The 15,986-nt window shown below is 40.5% G+C and overlaps 1 protein-coding gene across 2 annotated transcripts; it reads right to left on the bottom strand.

The window, feature by feature from the left end:
• Positions 1-271: 271 nt before the first annotated feature.
• On the bottom strand, positions 272-14,366 carry LOC143881502 (BTB/POZ domain-containing protein). 2 transcript variants are annotated; one of them, XM_077384595.1, is made up of 13 exons: positions 13,924-14,366; positions 8,427-8,610; positions 8,144-8,212; positions 7,952-8,050; positions 4,299-4,378; positions 3,364-4,201; positions 2,225-2,910; positions 1,381-1,465; positions 1,229-1,280; positions 1,094-1,143; positions 958-1,005; positions 664-850; positions 272-548 (listed from the first exon to the last, which is right to left on the bottom strand). In XM_077384595.1, the coding sequence occupies exons 1-12, from the start codon at positions 14,172-14,174 to the stop codon at positions 674-676; spliced, it is 2,619 nt and encodes an 872-aa protein (XP_077240710.1). In that variant the 5' UTR covers positions 14,175-14,366; the 3' UTR covers positions 272-548; positions 664-673. The 2 variants fall into 2 exon arrangements, with proteins under 2 accessions (XP_077240710.1, XP_077240711.1); XM_077384596.1 differs by lacking the exon at positions 1,094-1,143 and having other exon boundaries at positions 958-989.
• Positions 14,367-15,986: the final 1,620 nt, after the last annotated feature.

Below are 15,986 nucleotides of genomic sequence, written 5' to 3'. Positions count from 1 at the left end.
AAAAACATGAGGTATCCAAACATGGCCTAAATGCCTAAATAATTCGAGAGCTCTTCATATCAGGAAAATATCATTTATTCAAATAACATAAAACATCATTGCAGGTACCATACGCAGAAAACGGTTTGCAGTTTGATATTCACAATGTCCTATTTCATTAACTACTGTGTCTAGTGTCATCAGTTCGGCTTATGCGTCAATCCAATAAAGGCAACGCATTAGGATGAAACATTATCTGTAATTTCCATTTTTAGGATATCAGAGTGACATATAAGCCAAACCTATTGGGTATCAGAAATTCAAAATACAGATGCAAACGCATCAGAATCTACCTGATATATGCACCAAATACTTGGAACAACTTACAGCGTTAACTTTATAGTAGCTATCTACATAGACAATGAAGCATCAAACATTTTAGGTTATAACTATGCAAACTGAAGAATTAAGAATGGAATCTAATAAGTGAAACCCACAAGAATTACATGAAATTGATTGATGATGGCCACGGAATTGTCACCAAGTGTCACTTTGGTTGTGACCCAATTCTGTACAAATGAAAACAGGTAGCTTGTGTGAGTTTATTAGTCAAACTCTATCTTGTTCAGACTAGCACTTTCAAACATTAGATTTAACTTTAAAGCGTACGCATAAAAGTGCTACCTTGTTAATCTCAAACAAGTTGCACAACAGCGGATACCCTCAGAGCTCCACCTTGGAGGAGATCGGAAAGCTCGTCGAATAACAAAGCTGTACGCCAGCCCCATCCCTTGGGAGCTTTGGGCAACAGGGTCCCTGGCTGTTTAAAGCTTCCAAAAAACATCACTTCCCTTTTTGATGGACAAATCAACTGGAAAAACAAAGAGATAAGATGTTCAACTTACACTGTCTAATCTAATGCAATCTTAGGTACAACTAGTGAACAAAAAAAGGCAGCATTTAATTTAAAAGTTTTACCTGATATCGAGCTGTCACCTTTTCCCGGGAATCTACATACATATGAAACTGCAAAAAAAAAAAAAAAAGGGTTAACAAATATCCTTTTGGGAGTGCATGGTGAACTATCGATCTTTGTTTATCAGGAAACACTGACCTTTCTTAGGGAATCTGTCATCTCTGCCTTGCGGCGGTGGAGAAATAATCCTGAAATGCGACACTTAAAAGTCACATGGATAGTTTATACACGTAAGGTGACCCTCATGAGTCTTTCTAGGAATGGAAACATTACCAAGAGTTCGGCGTCCTTGGGGGTCTTCATCATTAAAAGCCTGAACACTAACCTGTAACCCACAAAATCAACTTATATCAAATTCGTACCATAAGAACACATACAAGAAAATACTCGAAGGAAACAGTTCACAGGTCAATGCTGTTAAGTACCTTCCACAGTGAACCAGCATAAAATATTTCTGGTGAATGCTTCACTTGGCCATCCATAAGCCTGTGGACATCTTCAAATTCTACCCTGAAAATTCAGTAGAGAAATATTGGCAATGGCACATAAATGAATATTTTCAACAACAGAACAAGTAGAAATAACAAAATAAATGACGAGTCCAGAACTTAATACAAAAGGAAAAAAAAAACTCAAATAAGGTTGAGTGAAACAATTGATATTGGAAAGAAACTACGTCTATCAGTAAAAAAATCACATGTTAGAAAGTATTAATGAAGCCAAGAAACTCTAGACAATAATTCAAAAATGTTGATAAGCTTTGCAACATGTTTACAATGAACAAACCATATCACAATCAATGCAAAATTCACATTATAGAGTGGAAGCAGATAAAAACCAAGCAAATGGTATGGATATCATCCTCTTATTACAGTCAATGTAATTCGGATAGTTCAAAGTTCAAACCATAGTTACCGAAAGCTCAGCTAGTTGGGTCAAAAGCTCACTTTGGAAGCTATGCTCGTTTCGCTTCCCAGATTTAGCAAAATCACGGTTCCTATTTAGGTTTATAATTTTCCTAGAAGCGTGTTTTCCCCTTTTCGTAATGTTTAAAGAGTGCATTTATCACTTAAAAAAATTAATATTAAGTTAAAAAAAAAAAAAGTGATTTTCTTTTCAAAAATTTAACATGTAATCTAAATGAATAATACATCAAGCTCTTAAAAGTCAATAAACTACATTCAGCAATGAAAGAGTTCGATTCCCAAGAATATGTGGTCAAAGGGCAAAGAGCAGTAAAAAGATAGACAGAAGGCTAAGAAATCCCACCCAAAACGAAAAGGAGGGAAGTGGCGCAATGGTGTTTTCATATCTAACGATATGGAAGAACCCTCAGCATTTTCCCAATCTATTCCAAGGGAATGCTCCTGTGATTCTAGCATCTGAACAGGGATACCACTACTACTTGGTACAGAAACACTAGCTCCCGCTAGTCTACATTGCAATTCTGGCTCAAAAGCTCTCTCTGTTTGCTCCGCATGACCAGGAATGGCACTGTTCCCTTGGCTAAGCCCAACTAAAGCCGTCAATCCATCTCCAGACAGGTCTCCATTCAGATCGGCTCTGGCTTCTGACTCATCATTAGCAAGTGACTGCTGGCAATTTCTATTGCCAAGTCCAAAAGGGACGCGTGAAAAAACAAAGCGTGTTGGAGGCCATGCGGCAGCCGGCACAAATGTAGTTCCTCGACCAATACCAGCGAGTCCATCAATGGGTCCCCTAACATGAACCCGTACAGGCCCAAATAGGCCATTTCCTTCACCTTGGGCATCGGCAAGATATACATTCCCCACATTGCCAGGTCCACTATTTCGATCATAATCCTGCCTGTAATAACCCGTGGTCCCACCATGTGAAAATCCATACGGCTGTCTACAAGCACATGACATGCTTGTAAGGCAGCAATTTTTACAGGTATCGATGCCTATTTCTTGAACTTTGTGATTCAAAAGCATCTGCATGAAAGCCAAACAGATCTCAAACACAGATTTTCGTCAACTACAATTGCTGGCAATGTAAAGTGATAAAACAAATAACATGTCCAAGATGAGTTAAGTGCGTAGTTTTAAATTTCGGTGTCGGTTTGGACCAAAACCGAAAGTAATTGAATCGGAAAAATGCAGGATTTTTTTCACCCTTATTTACAAAATTTTCACCAAAATGTTAAAGATTTCCACCAAAATTTCCACTGAAATTGCCGAAATTACTGAAATTTTATACATTTCGGTGGAATTTAAAAAGAAAAATTTCATCAAAGTTTTACATGATTTCAGCCGAAATTTCCACCAAAACTGAACTGAAATATTTCGGTTTCAATGGTGGCCGAAACCGACATTTAAATCCTTGGTTAAGTGTACCAGATAGATACAGAAGACTAGTTCTTATGGAAAAGGATGCACGTTTCTGACCTGCAGCCAAAGACCATCATTTACAGCTTTGCCAGGGAACCCCAATTCTTCGAGCTGCTTTCTCACATTTAGGAGTGCCTCAAAAGACATGTTACAGTATAAGAGAGAACCCCCTTCAAAGATGTTCATAAATGCATCATATTCTTCACTATGTATACCACAATTCACCTTAGAGTAACTCTTCACCTGTCTCCTACCTACTATCCTACCACCCCATGAATGAGGCGGCATGCTACATCTTCCCCAGTCATTTGGCATAACCTCATTACAAGAAGTTGCGGAAGAGCCGGGCTTCGATTGGTCCCGGGAAATCCATATATTATTATTATTATTATTTAAATGGTAACATGTGCGCTCTTCAGATGGGCCTTCCATAGATGCTTCATTGCTCCCCATTCTGTTTGCTTCAATGCCGTTCCGCATTTCAACATAAGCACGCGATGTTCTAATTGCATCCGTGTCGGAAAATGAGTTACTTTGCTCCATCTTACAGGAATATCTCGAATCCAAAACGGGTTCAGAGCATGTTTCTTGTTGCATCTGTAGAGGTTTGGAATTTGAAACACCTGCATGAAAGTCTACGACGCAGTCCGCAAGCTCAACGAGAATATTACGAGCAGTTGCATGTCCGTCAAGATTATCCAATAAATTCAGGTGCCCTAATCCAGTTTCTATTGGCTGTTTACTTGTGCTGCCACCAATCAAATTCTTCCCTTTTAGTACAGATAGATCGGGAGGAACCCCTCCTCCCGTCTCAGAGGCTGAACTTGTTTGCTCAGGATGATCGGCCTTGAGAAAAGCACCTTTTGCAAGTAGCGTGCACAATGCCAGTTCAAACCTTCAAAAAAAAAAGAAAAGTATAGAGATATATCCAACTTCAAAGGAAGTACAGTTGAGAGCCAAAAAAGCCAATAAATGCGGGTATGGGACATTACCGTTTCTCCTCACTTGGTACCCACAGTTCATCTGAAGTGAGAAGAGCATGCAATGTTTGAGAAGAAAGCTTCGGAAGCACCTATTCATCACAGGATTAGATTAATCACCGTGTATATGGTATGGGTGACCCAGTTGCCCATAATCTGTCCAAAAAACTAAAAATGCAAGCAACTACAAAACTGGAAGTAGAACAACATTTGACATTTCAGATTAAAAAGAAATCTCCAAGCACAATACCCCATGGTACAAAAGAATATACAAATAGAGTCACCATTACAAAGAGGGGTGAAGATACCTCACTATTGTCTCTCGTAATAGTGTCACCATTACAGTGAAATGAGAATTTTTTTTTTTTATAAACAGTCCATGTAATTTCTCTTGTTTGAAAGATAACCAACAGCTTTATAAACTCACTGAAAAACAGAAATATAAGGGGAATTCGAATTATACGGAAAACCTTAATGACCTTACCAGTCTCATTCCTAAATAATAAAAGTGGACAACTGGATGCACAAGAATTGGCATTGCGCAGATTGCTCTTAGAATCAGCGGCAATCTCTATTTCGTTGTCGAGATAGAAAGGGCAGTATATGACATTCTCGTACTCCATGACAAAGCATTTCTCGTTCGCGCACAGTTCAGGGACTCTAGTGCTTCTACACTTCTTGGAACCAGGGCATTCTGCAAATGCACTTCAGTTTTATAGGAATTCGAGTTACCTGGAAAACCTTAATGGCCTCACCCATCTCATTCCTAAATAATATTCCAATGCTGGCAGGCCCAAATTGCCACTTGAAATTCTATAAAAAATAATCTTAGCAAGCTGAGGGGAAGAGGAACCTATCTCACTTCAATTTTATCCACCCTCGGGAAGCTCCAAGCAACTTCTCTCCATCTCTGCAATAGGTCACTAACCAAAACACCTTAAAACTCTTTTCTAAAACAGCTGAATGGATGATAGAAAATTAATGTCACTTGTCAAAATGCAGTGATCACATAACCTCATATATACTCTTACTTCTGTCATTCCATTTTTCCTTTACCTCTGCAGGAGTGATGTTCTAAAGGTATCTTTCCTTTGTCCCCAAGCACACCAATATTCCATTTCATGAAAAGATCCAAAATAATTCCAGAAATATGCAACCTATGGAGCCACACATAGGTTGCCACCTTACAGTGAATGAATAAATGGTAGTCAATTCCTCCTTTTCCCTACTAAGAAAACACATGTAGCCAAACCTAAATTTCATCTTTTTTTAATGATAAAGAAGAATTTAAAGCAAAAAGGGCGGCTACAAGCCTAAACTTCTTCTTAAGGACATCATACGTTATACATTCAGACACTGCCATCAAACAAAAAGCCTCAACTCTATGAAGGAGTAGTGCTCCCCAAACAATTGAAAGCTAGAGCTAGAACCTAACTCACTAAATAGAATGATCCATACACTTCCCAACCCCAAATTCTTGTGTCACGTTCAACGGAGGAAGGTGAAAATGTAACTCTCTAAGAAAGTATCGGATACACTCTACCTCATCTTCTTACACTAAACGGAGGTACACGGTTCAAGAAAAAGAAATGTCCGCAATAGTGCATTGCCTATGAAATTGGAGACATGGCTTTCTTGTCTCCGACATGTAGCCATGAATTACTTCCAAAAAGAAAAGAAGCTATCACCAAAACAATCTCAAAGAACGCAATGCTTCAACCCGCCTCAAGAGCGACCTACATGATCTTATCTACAAAGGGCTAGGGAGCGGCTCCTTTGCCAAAACCCTACTGCAGTTGGTCAAAGAGGAAAAAACACAGGTTTTGGATTCGAAGATGACGTCTTGGTAACCAAGCGGGGCCGGATATACGTCCCTTGCACAACAGACTTGAGAAAGAAGCTTCTCAGATACTGCCATGATACACAGTGGGTGAGGCACCCTGGAGTACATAGCTCTCTTGCCGTGTTAGAACGTGGCTATTATTGGCCAAGGATGGGCAACGACATGGAAGAGCATGTTCGGACATGCCTCACATGCCAGTATGATAAGGTGGAAATGGCAAGGTGTTGGGACTACTAGAACCACAACCTTTACCGAAGGGGCCAGGGGAAAGTGTCTCTTTGGACTTCATTGAGAGCTTGCCAAAGGTGCGGGAGTTGGGGTCCATTCTCATGGTGGTTGATTGATTTTCAGAATATGAGATCAACATCCCTGTCACATCACACTGTATGATAGAAGAGGCAGCCAAATTATTCTTTCGTCATGTTGTTAAATATTGGAGAGTTCCCCAAAGTATTTTCAGAGATCTGGATTCAAGATTCACTAGATGCCTGTGGAAAGAAGTGTTTAAGTTGTTGGAAACAAAATTGAACTTCTCTACAAGCCTACACCCCCAAGTTAATGGGAAAATAGAGAGGGTCAATGCCCTCCTTGAAGAATACTTAAGGAGCTTTGTTAGTGTCGATCAAAGGAATTGGGTTCACTTGCTCGACGTTGCCAGGTTTTGTTACAACTTACAGAGGGGCTATGCATCCAATCAGAGCTCTTTCGAGCTAGCCAACGGTCGGCAACCTTCCACGCCTCATTCTATTAACACCGAATATACTAGAAGTAGCCTCCATGTCTATCATCTAACCAAGGAATGGAAAATGAATATAGATATCGCCAATGCCTACTCAAAGAGAGATTCCAAAAGAATGAAGAAGTGGGTTGACAAAAACAAAAGACCAGAGAACTTCAAGGTTGGTAATCTCGTGCCGTGAAAACCCAAGCCAACTCAAATTCACACGCAAAGTGGACAAATGTCGAGATCGCAAGTATGAAGGCCTACTTCCTATCCTTGAACGAGTTGGAAAAGTCTCCTTCCAAGTCCAACTCCCCTAGAGGGTTTTGGAGTTTCTTCCTCAACCCATTTGGTATATATTGGGCAATAGAGAGAATCAGCTACTCCTGCTCAACTAAAGGACAGCCTCACCCTTGGGGAATCTTGTGTGATATTTGAGAAAAACATGACAACAAAATCATCAGGATCTCAACACTTTAGTTGGAGTGTTAGACTGGCTATAAAGAGAATCAGAAAAGTTCATTTATATGTTGGGAGTTAGCTCGTGAGGAGTTCAAGGCATTCTTCTAGTGGCTTGATTAGAGACAGTTATATTTGGCGTGGTCTTCCAGACCCACTATTAGACGGTCGAGTTGAATTAAAAGGCAATCCATTCAGTAATCCAGGTACATCTTGTCGGATGTCGGTGGCTTGATTCGACTCCAGTAAGGCAGAAGCTGGGGCTCTCTACGGAAGAGTAAGATTATTTTACATATATTATATTATGCGCCATCATTGTCAAAGGTGACTCAGCCTTACTACATAGGCAAGGCATAAGTAGTGGTTCCATGGAAACAAGACCATTTTAGAGGCTAAATATCTCTCTCCAACATGTTCCCCTTTCTGGCTAAATAGTTAGTCTCCCTGCAAAAGATGGACCAGACCCCATATTGAACATTAGGAACCCTGTCATGAAATTTTAACTCAGTGTTGTCCCTTGTTTCTATAGCTCTGTCCTTTTACTCAGCAATAAAATTTAACCTATCCAAAATAAATAAATCTAGGCTGCGTGCAATTTTACAACCTGCCATTCAGCATTAATAGCAAATATTTGTCGCATACCTCTCTCAACTCCGTAGTGCCACTTTGACATAGGTAGCCCCAGCAAGCACTTCTAACACGCTCCCCATGTATACCATAATCTTGGCTCTCTGCAAATACCTGAAAAATAAACAGAAGCAGTTGAAACCTAAAGAATACGGAGCAAGGACGTTCTGACAACAAAAGTGTGCAATATAAGCAGCTGGAGCTGACCTGATATGCTAAAAAGTTGGAAGTCCATAGTTCAGAAATGATAAAGTCCGTGCAAATTGCACATAAATCCTGAGTACAAAATTTGGGCAATAAATTCAAGATATAATATGTACAGAACAGAAATTGATGGAACTATTATTCAAAAATATTTAGGCCATTCAAAGATCAAATAAAAATATTTAGGCCTTTTTTAAGGAACAAGTGAAGAAATATATTCCCAAATGTATGCCGGACCCAGTGTACTAAAAAACTCAATGGTATCTGCATTCCCAAAAATGAGTACCTGAAGGTCAAGAAATGAAGCAGCAGCAAGAACACGAAATGCATTACTATCATTAAGCTTAGGATGGTGCCCATAAAGGTAAGCCAAGGCTATTGCAATCGCCTCCGGATTAACATTGTCATCATCAATATGCAAGGTTACCATCGGAGCATTGGCCTCCTTCCACGGACCGTGAAGCATGTTCCTGTGAGGCACATTATACACCATATAAGTTGCACTTTTGCAAGTTACAACCACACCTTAGTTATAGTAACTTTCTAAAAGCATGCTTGCTTAGACATAGTTTTGAAATTGTTAACTGAGAAATGATTTAAATTTATCTAATACCCGTTGCCCATGAGAAAGGGGGGAGAACAAGCAAGTAAACAAAGTTCAGAAAAAAAGAGAGGGAAGGGGGGGAGGGGAGATCGTAGACGAGACTAAAATAAGAGGGAGGGGTGAGGGGAGATGGTAGACGAAACTAAAATCCCATTGATTGAAATGCCAACAAAACAATGTCAATGTCCAACATAAGTAGGGCTTACAACTCGGAATTAACTGTTGCAAATAAACTAGAATCAGTTGCTACTCAAGGAGCTTAAAAAGAAGATGCTATATAGCCTTACCAAGCTCTATGCAACAGCTTAAAACATACAACACGTTGAGCTTCATACGACGATGTTCATGCTGTCGACCTTATTTCCAGACGATGGTGTCCCCATCGTTGGTTAGCTCTCTTCAAGCGACAGTTTCCCTGTCGACCTCTCTTCAAGCGACGACGTTTATGTCGTCGACCTTCTTTCCAGACGATAGTGTCCTCATCGTTGGTTGCCTCTCTTCAAGCGATGGTTTCACCGTTGACCACTTTTCATGCGACGATATTTATGCCGTCGACCTTGTCTCCAGACGATGGTTTCCCTATCGTTGGTTGGTTATCTTCTCCCTCGTTTTCTTCCTATCTTCACCGTGCTCTCATTCAGGGGGAGGCCCTGTTTGGCTCTCGTTGTTGTGCTACTTCAAGGGAGCTGCTCTTTTTTTATGGCCGTTGATCTCGATGCAGTTCACTGTCTGTGGCCATAACTACTTTTTATTATGATTTTCATTATATATTCACCACGCCAGCTTGAGGAGTGTTATACCAAGCTTGATGTGTGTACGAGCTTGTTGTACTTTTTGTTATTTTTAGTTGGTTATTGTAGTCTCCTTTGTAGCAAGCTGGAGTTCCATAGTACACACTCCAGCTTAGGGAAGTGTTGAATAACATGTATTAGGGTAGTTTAGTCTTAGGGGTAGTACAGTCATTGTACATTGTTACTTTATTTGGGGCCTATATATACATCATATACATGAGGAGCTCCCTAGTGGAGACTTCCCATCTTCTCTACTCCTCTTCTTCTTCCTCTCTTCTAATCCTAATCTCATTTCTAACAGATATGATGGAAACGAAACATTTTGATCGTTTCTTATCGATTACAGTGTGGAAATTTGAAACCACACTTAAGGTAAGTAACATAGTTCATGATCCTTCTACACGAAGAATCTACATATCCTTCATGTAGAGCTTCTTCCTCAATTTATCACCAAAAGAGAGATAATTTTAATGGTACACTAGCACAAAATATTCAAAGAAAGAAAAAAGAGAAAGGGAGATTCAATCTAGGGTTTCTAAGGAGAAAACAAGGAAATCAGACCAAGAAACTTATGGATGTTGGCTTTGATACTGTTAGAAGTGTGTAATATGTGTGTTATAAGCCCCATCTCCTCCACCCACCAGTCCTCCTACTTGGTGGCCCAAACGAAACCCTAACCCGACCTCCCACCCCTCACCGGAAATCCCACCCACCCCCTCCCACACCACCTAAACCCTAACCCGACACCCTCTCACCCTCGGCACCACTCCCTTACACCATCTCACTCTATAACCCTCCCTGACATCTTTCCCTCATCCCCTAGCCTCCTGACCTCGTCAGCAAAACCCCCCAAGGCCCCACTGACCCTCTCCTCATTCCATTCTCCAACTCTCTAAAGCTTTTCCTCTTTTAAAAACCTAGTCTTGCACTATAACCTCTTTCTCTAGTGGGTTCACTCTTGAAACCCTAATCTAGTCACCTTCTTTCTCTCATTCTTTTCCCCTAATCTAGTCACCTTCTTTCTCTCATTCTTTTCCATATAGACTAAATTCTCATTGATGCCTTCTTCCTCTCTCTCTCTCTGCCTTCGATCTCCTTTTATATTTCTTGGGAATTGAAGTAGCTTACTCAGGTACTAGTCTCTCCATCTCACAGCAGAAGTATGTATTAGATCTACTAGATGAACCAGGGTCGCTGGGTATGAAACCAGTTACTACTCCCATGGACCCAAATACAAAGCTCCATCCAGAAGAGGGTGACTTGTTACATGATCCGGGTAGATACCGATGGCTTGTTGGGAAGCTCATAGACCTCACAGTTACTCGCCCAGATATTTCTTATGCAGTGGGCTAAGTTATCAATTCCGTTCCGTTCCGCTCGGAACGCACCGAAATTCTGGTTCCTGTCCGGATTCCGAAACGAAATGCCTATATTTTCCATTCCGGTCCATTCTTGTCGTTCCGGCGGAATCAGGAATTCCGGGCGAAACCCCCTATTCCAGTGTTTCGCCCGGAAGTGCTGGAATGTTGGAAATTTTCCAAAAAATTACAAAAATGCCCTTATGGCTGTTGGGGAGTGTATTTTACAAATTTACCCTCGTTTTATGACAGTGGGGGAGTGCTGTTGGGAGGGCTATGTTCGTCTTTTTGCAAAAAATTCCCCTCGCCGTAGCAGAACGAAAAATTCCAAAAAAATCACTATACCCATTGGATTTTTTTCATATTTTTAACCTTTTTTTTAAAAAAAATTCCCCTCACTAGAGCGGAACGAAAAGTTTAGAAAAGAGAAACGCTGAACGAAACGGCCGAAACACCGAAACGTTCCGTTCCAGTAGCCAAAACGGAATGGCGACCGGAACGGAATTTATAACTTAGGCAGTGGGGGTTGTTAGTCAGTTCATGAGTACCCCTCGTACATCCTACTGGGCAGCTGTGGTTCAGATCCTTCGATATTTGAAAAGCGCTCAAGGGAAATGACTGCTTTTCAAAAGACATGGACATTAGAAGATAGAAGGCTTCAGTGATGCTGACAGGGCAGGTTCTCCAGCAGATAGACGCTCCACAACAAGCTATTGTACCTTTGTGGGAGGTAACTTAGTGTCCTAGTGAAGTAAGAAGCAAAATGTTGTAGCCAAGTCCAGTGCCGAAGGCCGAATATCAATCCATGTCACATACTAGCAGTGAGCTTATCTGGCTGCGTTCACTTTTATATGAGATTGGATTCTCATCATCATCATCAGTTCAGTTGTGCTGCAACAACAAGACAGCTATTCACATTGCTACCAATCCGGTCTTTCATGAGCGTACTAAGCACATAGAGGTGGACTACCATTTCATACGACATATAATCCAACAGGGAGAGATATGAACTAATGCTTTCACCAGGCCCCTAAGCAAAGCTAAACTAATTGATATTTGTAACAAGCTTGGAATGCACAATATATGCATTCCAGCTTGTCGGGGAATGTTAGAAGTGTGGAATATGCGTGTGTTATGCCTAAGCGCAATTTAGTCTTTGCACCTCTTTCTCTTCTATATATATACATAAGTGAGGGGGAGAGCTTTCCTGAACTCACTCTTTTCTCATCCTCCACTCTTCTCTCTTCTCCTCTCTCAACAGATACTATGTACTAAACTCAACTTTCATTGCTTTGATCCCCAAGAACCTCAATGCCATAACCCCAACAAATTTCAACCCAATATCACTCTGTAATTTTGTATACAAAACTATTACAAAAATCCTGGCTGAGAGACTGAAATCTGTCATTGATAAACTTATCAACCCATCTCAATCAGCTTTCATCAGAGGGAGCCTCATTCAGGAAAACATTCTCCTGACTCATGATCTCATCCATAACTTCCACTCCAAAAATCAAAAAGATAAAAAAGAGCCATGTGCCTTAAAATAGACCTTGCAAAAGCTTTTCATAACATTAACAGATCTGCTCTTCTCGATTATATGCAAAAGTAGGGATTTACTCAATGGATTGGGTGGATCAAAGAGTGTATATCAAATCCCTACTTTCGTAATTCTCATAAATGGTAGTCCTCATGGCCATTTCCACTGAACAAACGGCATAAGGCAAGGTGACCCGCTCTCTCCCCTTCTCTTCAGCATTGTCATGGAAATGATATCTGTATCCATTGAAAATGCTGTTCAGCTGGGCCTCATCTCCACTCCATTCTCTGTGGGAAGCACTTTCATCACTCATCTCCTTTTCGCCGACGACCTGATGATTTTTGCTCATGACACTCCCAAGGCTGCTAGGGGTATTCTCGAATGTTTAAGATCGTTCTCAGGAATCTCAGGCCTAGAAGCAAATTTTGAGAAAAGTGAAGTTTTTTTTTTCAGGAACAAATCAAGGTACTAGAAGAGAAATTATTAACACACTACAATTCAAGGAAGGAAAACTTCCTATCACGTATTTGGGTATCCCTTTGATATCTTCTCAGCTATTGGCCTCTGATTGTGCTCCTCTAATCTCTAAGGTCAGGAAAAGAATCGAGTCTTGGAGTGCAAAGACCCTCTCTCAAGCTGGAAGATTGGAGCTTATTAAGTCTGTGTTATGCTCATTCCAAATATTTTGGTGCTCGGCCTTCAACCTCCCTTGTAGCATCCTTGCTCTCCAGGAGAAAATATTCGGAGATTTCTTCTGGGGGGATCTGAAGGAACCAAGACTCTGCATACTGTTGGCTGGGACACCATCTGCAAGCCAAAGATAGAAGGAGGCCTGGGAATTAGAAAACTATAAGAGGTGAACACATCCCTACGGCTCAAGCTGCTTTGGAACCTTATGAGTAAAAAGAAGTCCCTCTGGACTACCTGGGTTTACAAAAAATATGTCAAGAACAAAATTTTGTGGACTATAAACATCCCCTCCAGTCCATCTTGGGGCCTTAGGAGCATCCTAAAAGCCCGATTTCGTTTCCTATAGTATAGGATCTGAGACTGAGATCAATTTATGGAATCAGCCATGGCACCCCCAAGGTCCTCTAAGCAACATTCTCTCTCGAAACATTACTGACCCTTCTCTCAGCTCGGCTTCTTTGCTATCAGAGATTCATTCCGAAAATTCTTGGAATCACTGCTTAGACAAGCCTAGTCTCACCCATGAAAAATTGTTACTGATGGAAGCCATCTTCAGTTTGGATAGAGTTACAAAGCCTATTTGGAAGCTCTCCTCAAATGGTTTGTTCTCTGTCAAATGTGGTTGGGACGCTTTCAGAGAGAAAGCTGCAAAACCTCCTAGATATACAATTACCGCATGGAAAGCCTTGAAGAAGAGACTTAGCACAAAATATCGGCTCAATTTCAAAGGTGTGTCCTTTGTAATTCAGTCCCTGGAAAAAGGAATTTACAATTGGAGATTAGAGAATAGAGAAATGTACCTGAAATAGGAACTTCGGGAAAGGATAAGACGATGAAGGTGGTAGGTGGAGCCCATGGCCTGGATAACGAGATCAGAGAAGGATCCAGAATCGAAACCCTCCATCTGGATGTGATCGCAGAGAGCCGTCAGATTGCAATCGAGCGCTCGTAATTCGCCGCTGCTCCGATCGTTATCGGGAGGGATCCCCATTTTCATGCTGCTATTATTAGCACTGCTGTAGGAATGAGATTTAGGGTATTGAGACTCCATATCCCTCGTTTTCCGAGGAAAGGCATTAAAGAATCCCTGTAGAATGCATAGTTTAATAGTTAGAGACCAGAGGGGGAGATTTTTTTTTATCGGGAAGATTGCAAAATATCATCCAATGAAATCTTTTGTCGTTTGCAACGATGAGACTTTTTTTTATCCCATCAATCCTCATTTTCAGGCAAAATAAAGAAAAAAGAAAAAGGAGCAGTGGATTAGATTCACCCTCTTTTGGCCCTGTTTGGATTGCAAGAATTTTCGGAGAAATTTTGGAAAAGAAAAACATTTCTAAAGTCCCTACCTGGTTTTTACCCACGGAAAAGAATCAAAAGATAGTTTAAACAAACCCGATTGAATAGTTATTTGGATACCCAATAGATTTAGATTTGGATTTCTCACATTTGCAGTTGAGATTTTGGACCGCATGAGATCCTTAGATTTCCAAATCAGCTACAACAATGAAAAAAAATCCGATTTCCGAATTTGTTCTGCAAGACATTATTTGGAAATCAATATTTATGGCAATTACCTTCACCCTCGCTGCTCATCGACCTTGCTGCTGTAGCAGCCAGACGTCCCTCCCTCCCTTCCGCTCTCTCCCTTACAACATGTGCATTGGATGTTTAATGTATTTTGCGTCAAAAACTCAAATCCATATCCAAATACAAAAACATTAGGGGGGCGTTTGGATACTCGGATTTTAGAATCCAAGTTTTTAATTTAAAACATTGAAAAAGAGGGCTCATGATCGAGCTGTTGTATGCATTCATGACAGCGTTTCTTGGATTTTAAGTGAGAAATTCAGGTTTTAAAAATCTCTCCTCCATTCTGAGATTTCTAAAACCTGGAGATATGGGGGGATCGGCTACTCTCTTGCTGACGGAAAGAAAAGCGAGAAGTAAAAAACGAGCCAAAAATAACGGTTGGTCCGCTTCTTCTCTTGTCTCTTAGCTACAATTTTGAAGAAATCCCATATTCTAAAATCTGCGTATCAAAACAGCCCCTAGGTGTCCAAACTTGGCCTTAATGGATATCTCTCTAACCTAACCATCAATACATTGTTTCCTCTAAATTGTAGAAAGAAAAAAACTTCTCGAGAAATTTTTTTGCATCATAAATGTTTTTCTTGCAATCCAAATAGACTCGCCCACTTTACCTAAAGTCACTCACAACCCGTACAACAGTGGTATCGTAAGACTAATTGTACTGATCTCTCTATACCCTTGGTGGGGCCCAACAACTGAATTGTTTATATCTTGCAGAGTAGGCCCTACCTTACATAATCTCACAAAACGTACTCTCTATCTTCCCTTCTTTGTACACGAATCCTTAGTTGGCCCAACAATGAATGGTTTAGATTTTTGAAGAAGGTGAAGACCATTAAAAGTGTATTTAAAAAAAAAAAAAATTTACTTGAGCTCACTTTGTTCGAATATCCAAACCGTTTATTTGTTGCAACCCAACATACATGGGCCTTGCCGCAAAAATCTTCTCCCTACGACAATCTTAACTCCTCGGACTGTAGAGATTTTTAGTTGTCGTCATATTAGAGTGGAGGGTTAGGATCATCTGATGGAGATGATTTTTGGGGCACAACCTATCTAAGGCGAGACTCAACAAATGAACAGTTTGGATCGCCCAACAAGGTGTCCCCTCCCCAGTAGATTTTCTAAAGAGTATGTGGTATAAGATGTATGTAGTGCCATATAATAGGCTGGCCAAGTGTGTATTACGCTGGTTCATAGGTTAGGCAGTATGACGAACCTACATCTTGTTAGTGATTTTGCATTTTCAAAATCATGTATATTACATGTT

This window comes from Tasmannia lanceolata, unplaced genomic scaffold, assembly GCF_043159265.1.
Source record: "Tasmannia lanceolata isolate RefF3 unplaced genomic scaffold, GAP_Taslan_0.1 ptg000007l, whole genome shotgun sequence".
NCBI classification, from domain to species: domain Eukaryota; kingdom Viridiplantae; phylum Streptophyta; class Magnoliopsida; order Canellales; family Winteraceae; genus Tasmannia; species Tasmannia lanceolata.
This window is presented reverse-complemented; position numbering and strand designations above follow the sequence as displayed.

What these genes read in the sequence shown, in the direction of transcription:
- LOC143881502 (XM_077384595.1), bottom strand. Translation starts at nt 14,174, where the DNA reads ATGGAGTCTCAATACCCTAAATCTCATTCCTACAGCAGTGCTAATAAT. An exon ending in GCACTACGGAGTTGAGAGAG is followed by an intron (nt 4,379 to 7,951) that starts GTATGCGACAAA and finishes TGTGATGAATAG; the next exon opens with GTGCTTCCGAAGCTTTCTTC. An exon ending in ATGCTGGTTCACTGTGGAAG is followed by an intron (nt 1,281 to 1,380) that starts GTACTTAACAGC and finishes TGTGGGTTACAG; the next exon opens with GTTAGTGTTCAGGCTTTTAA.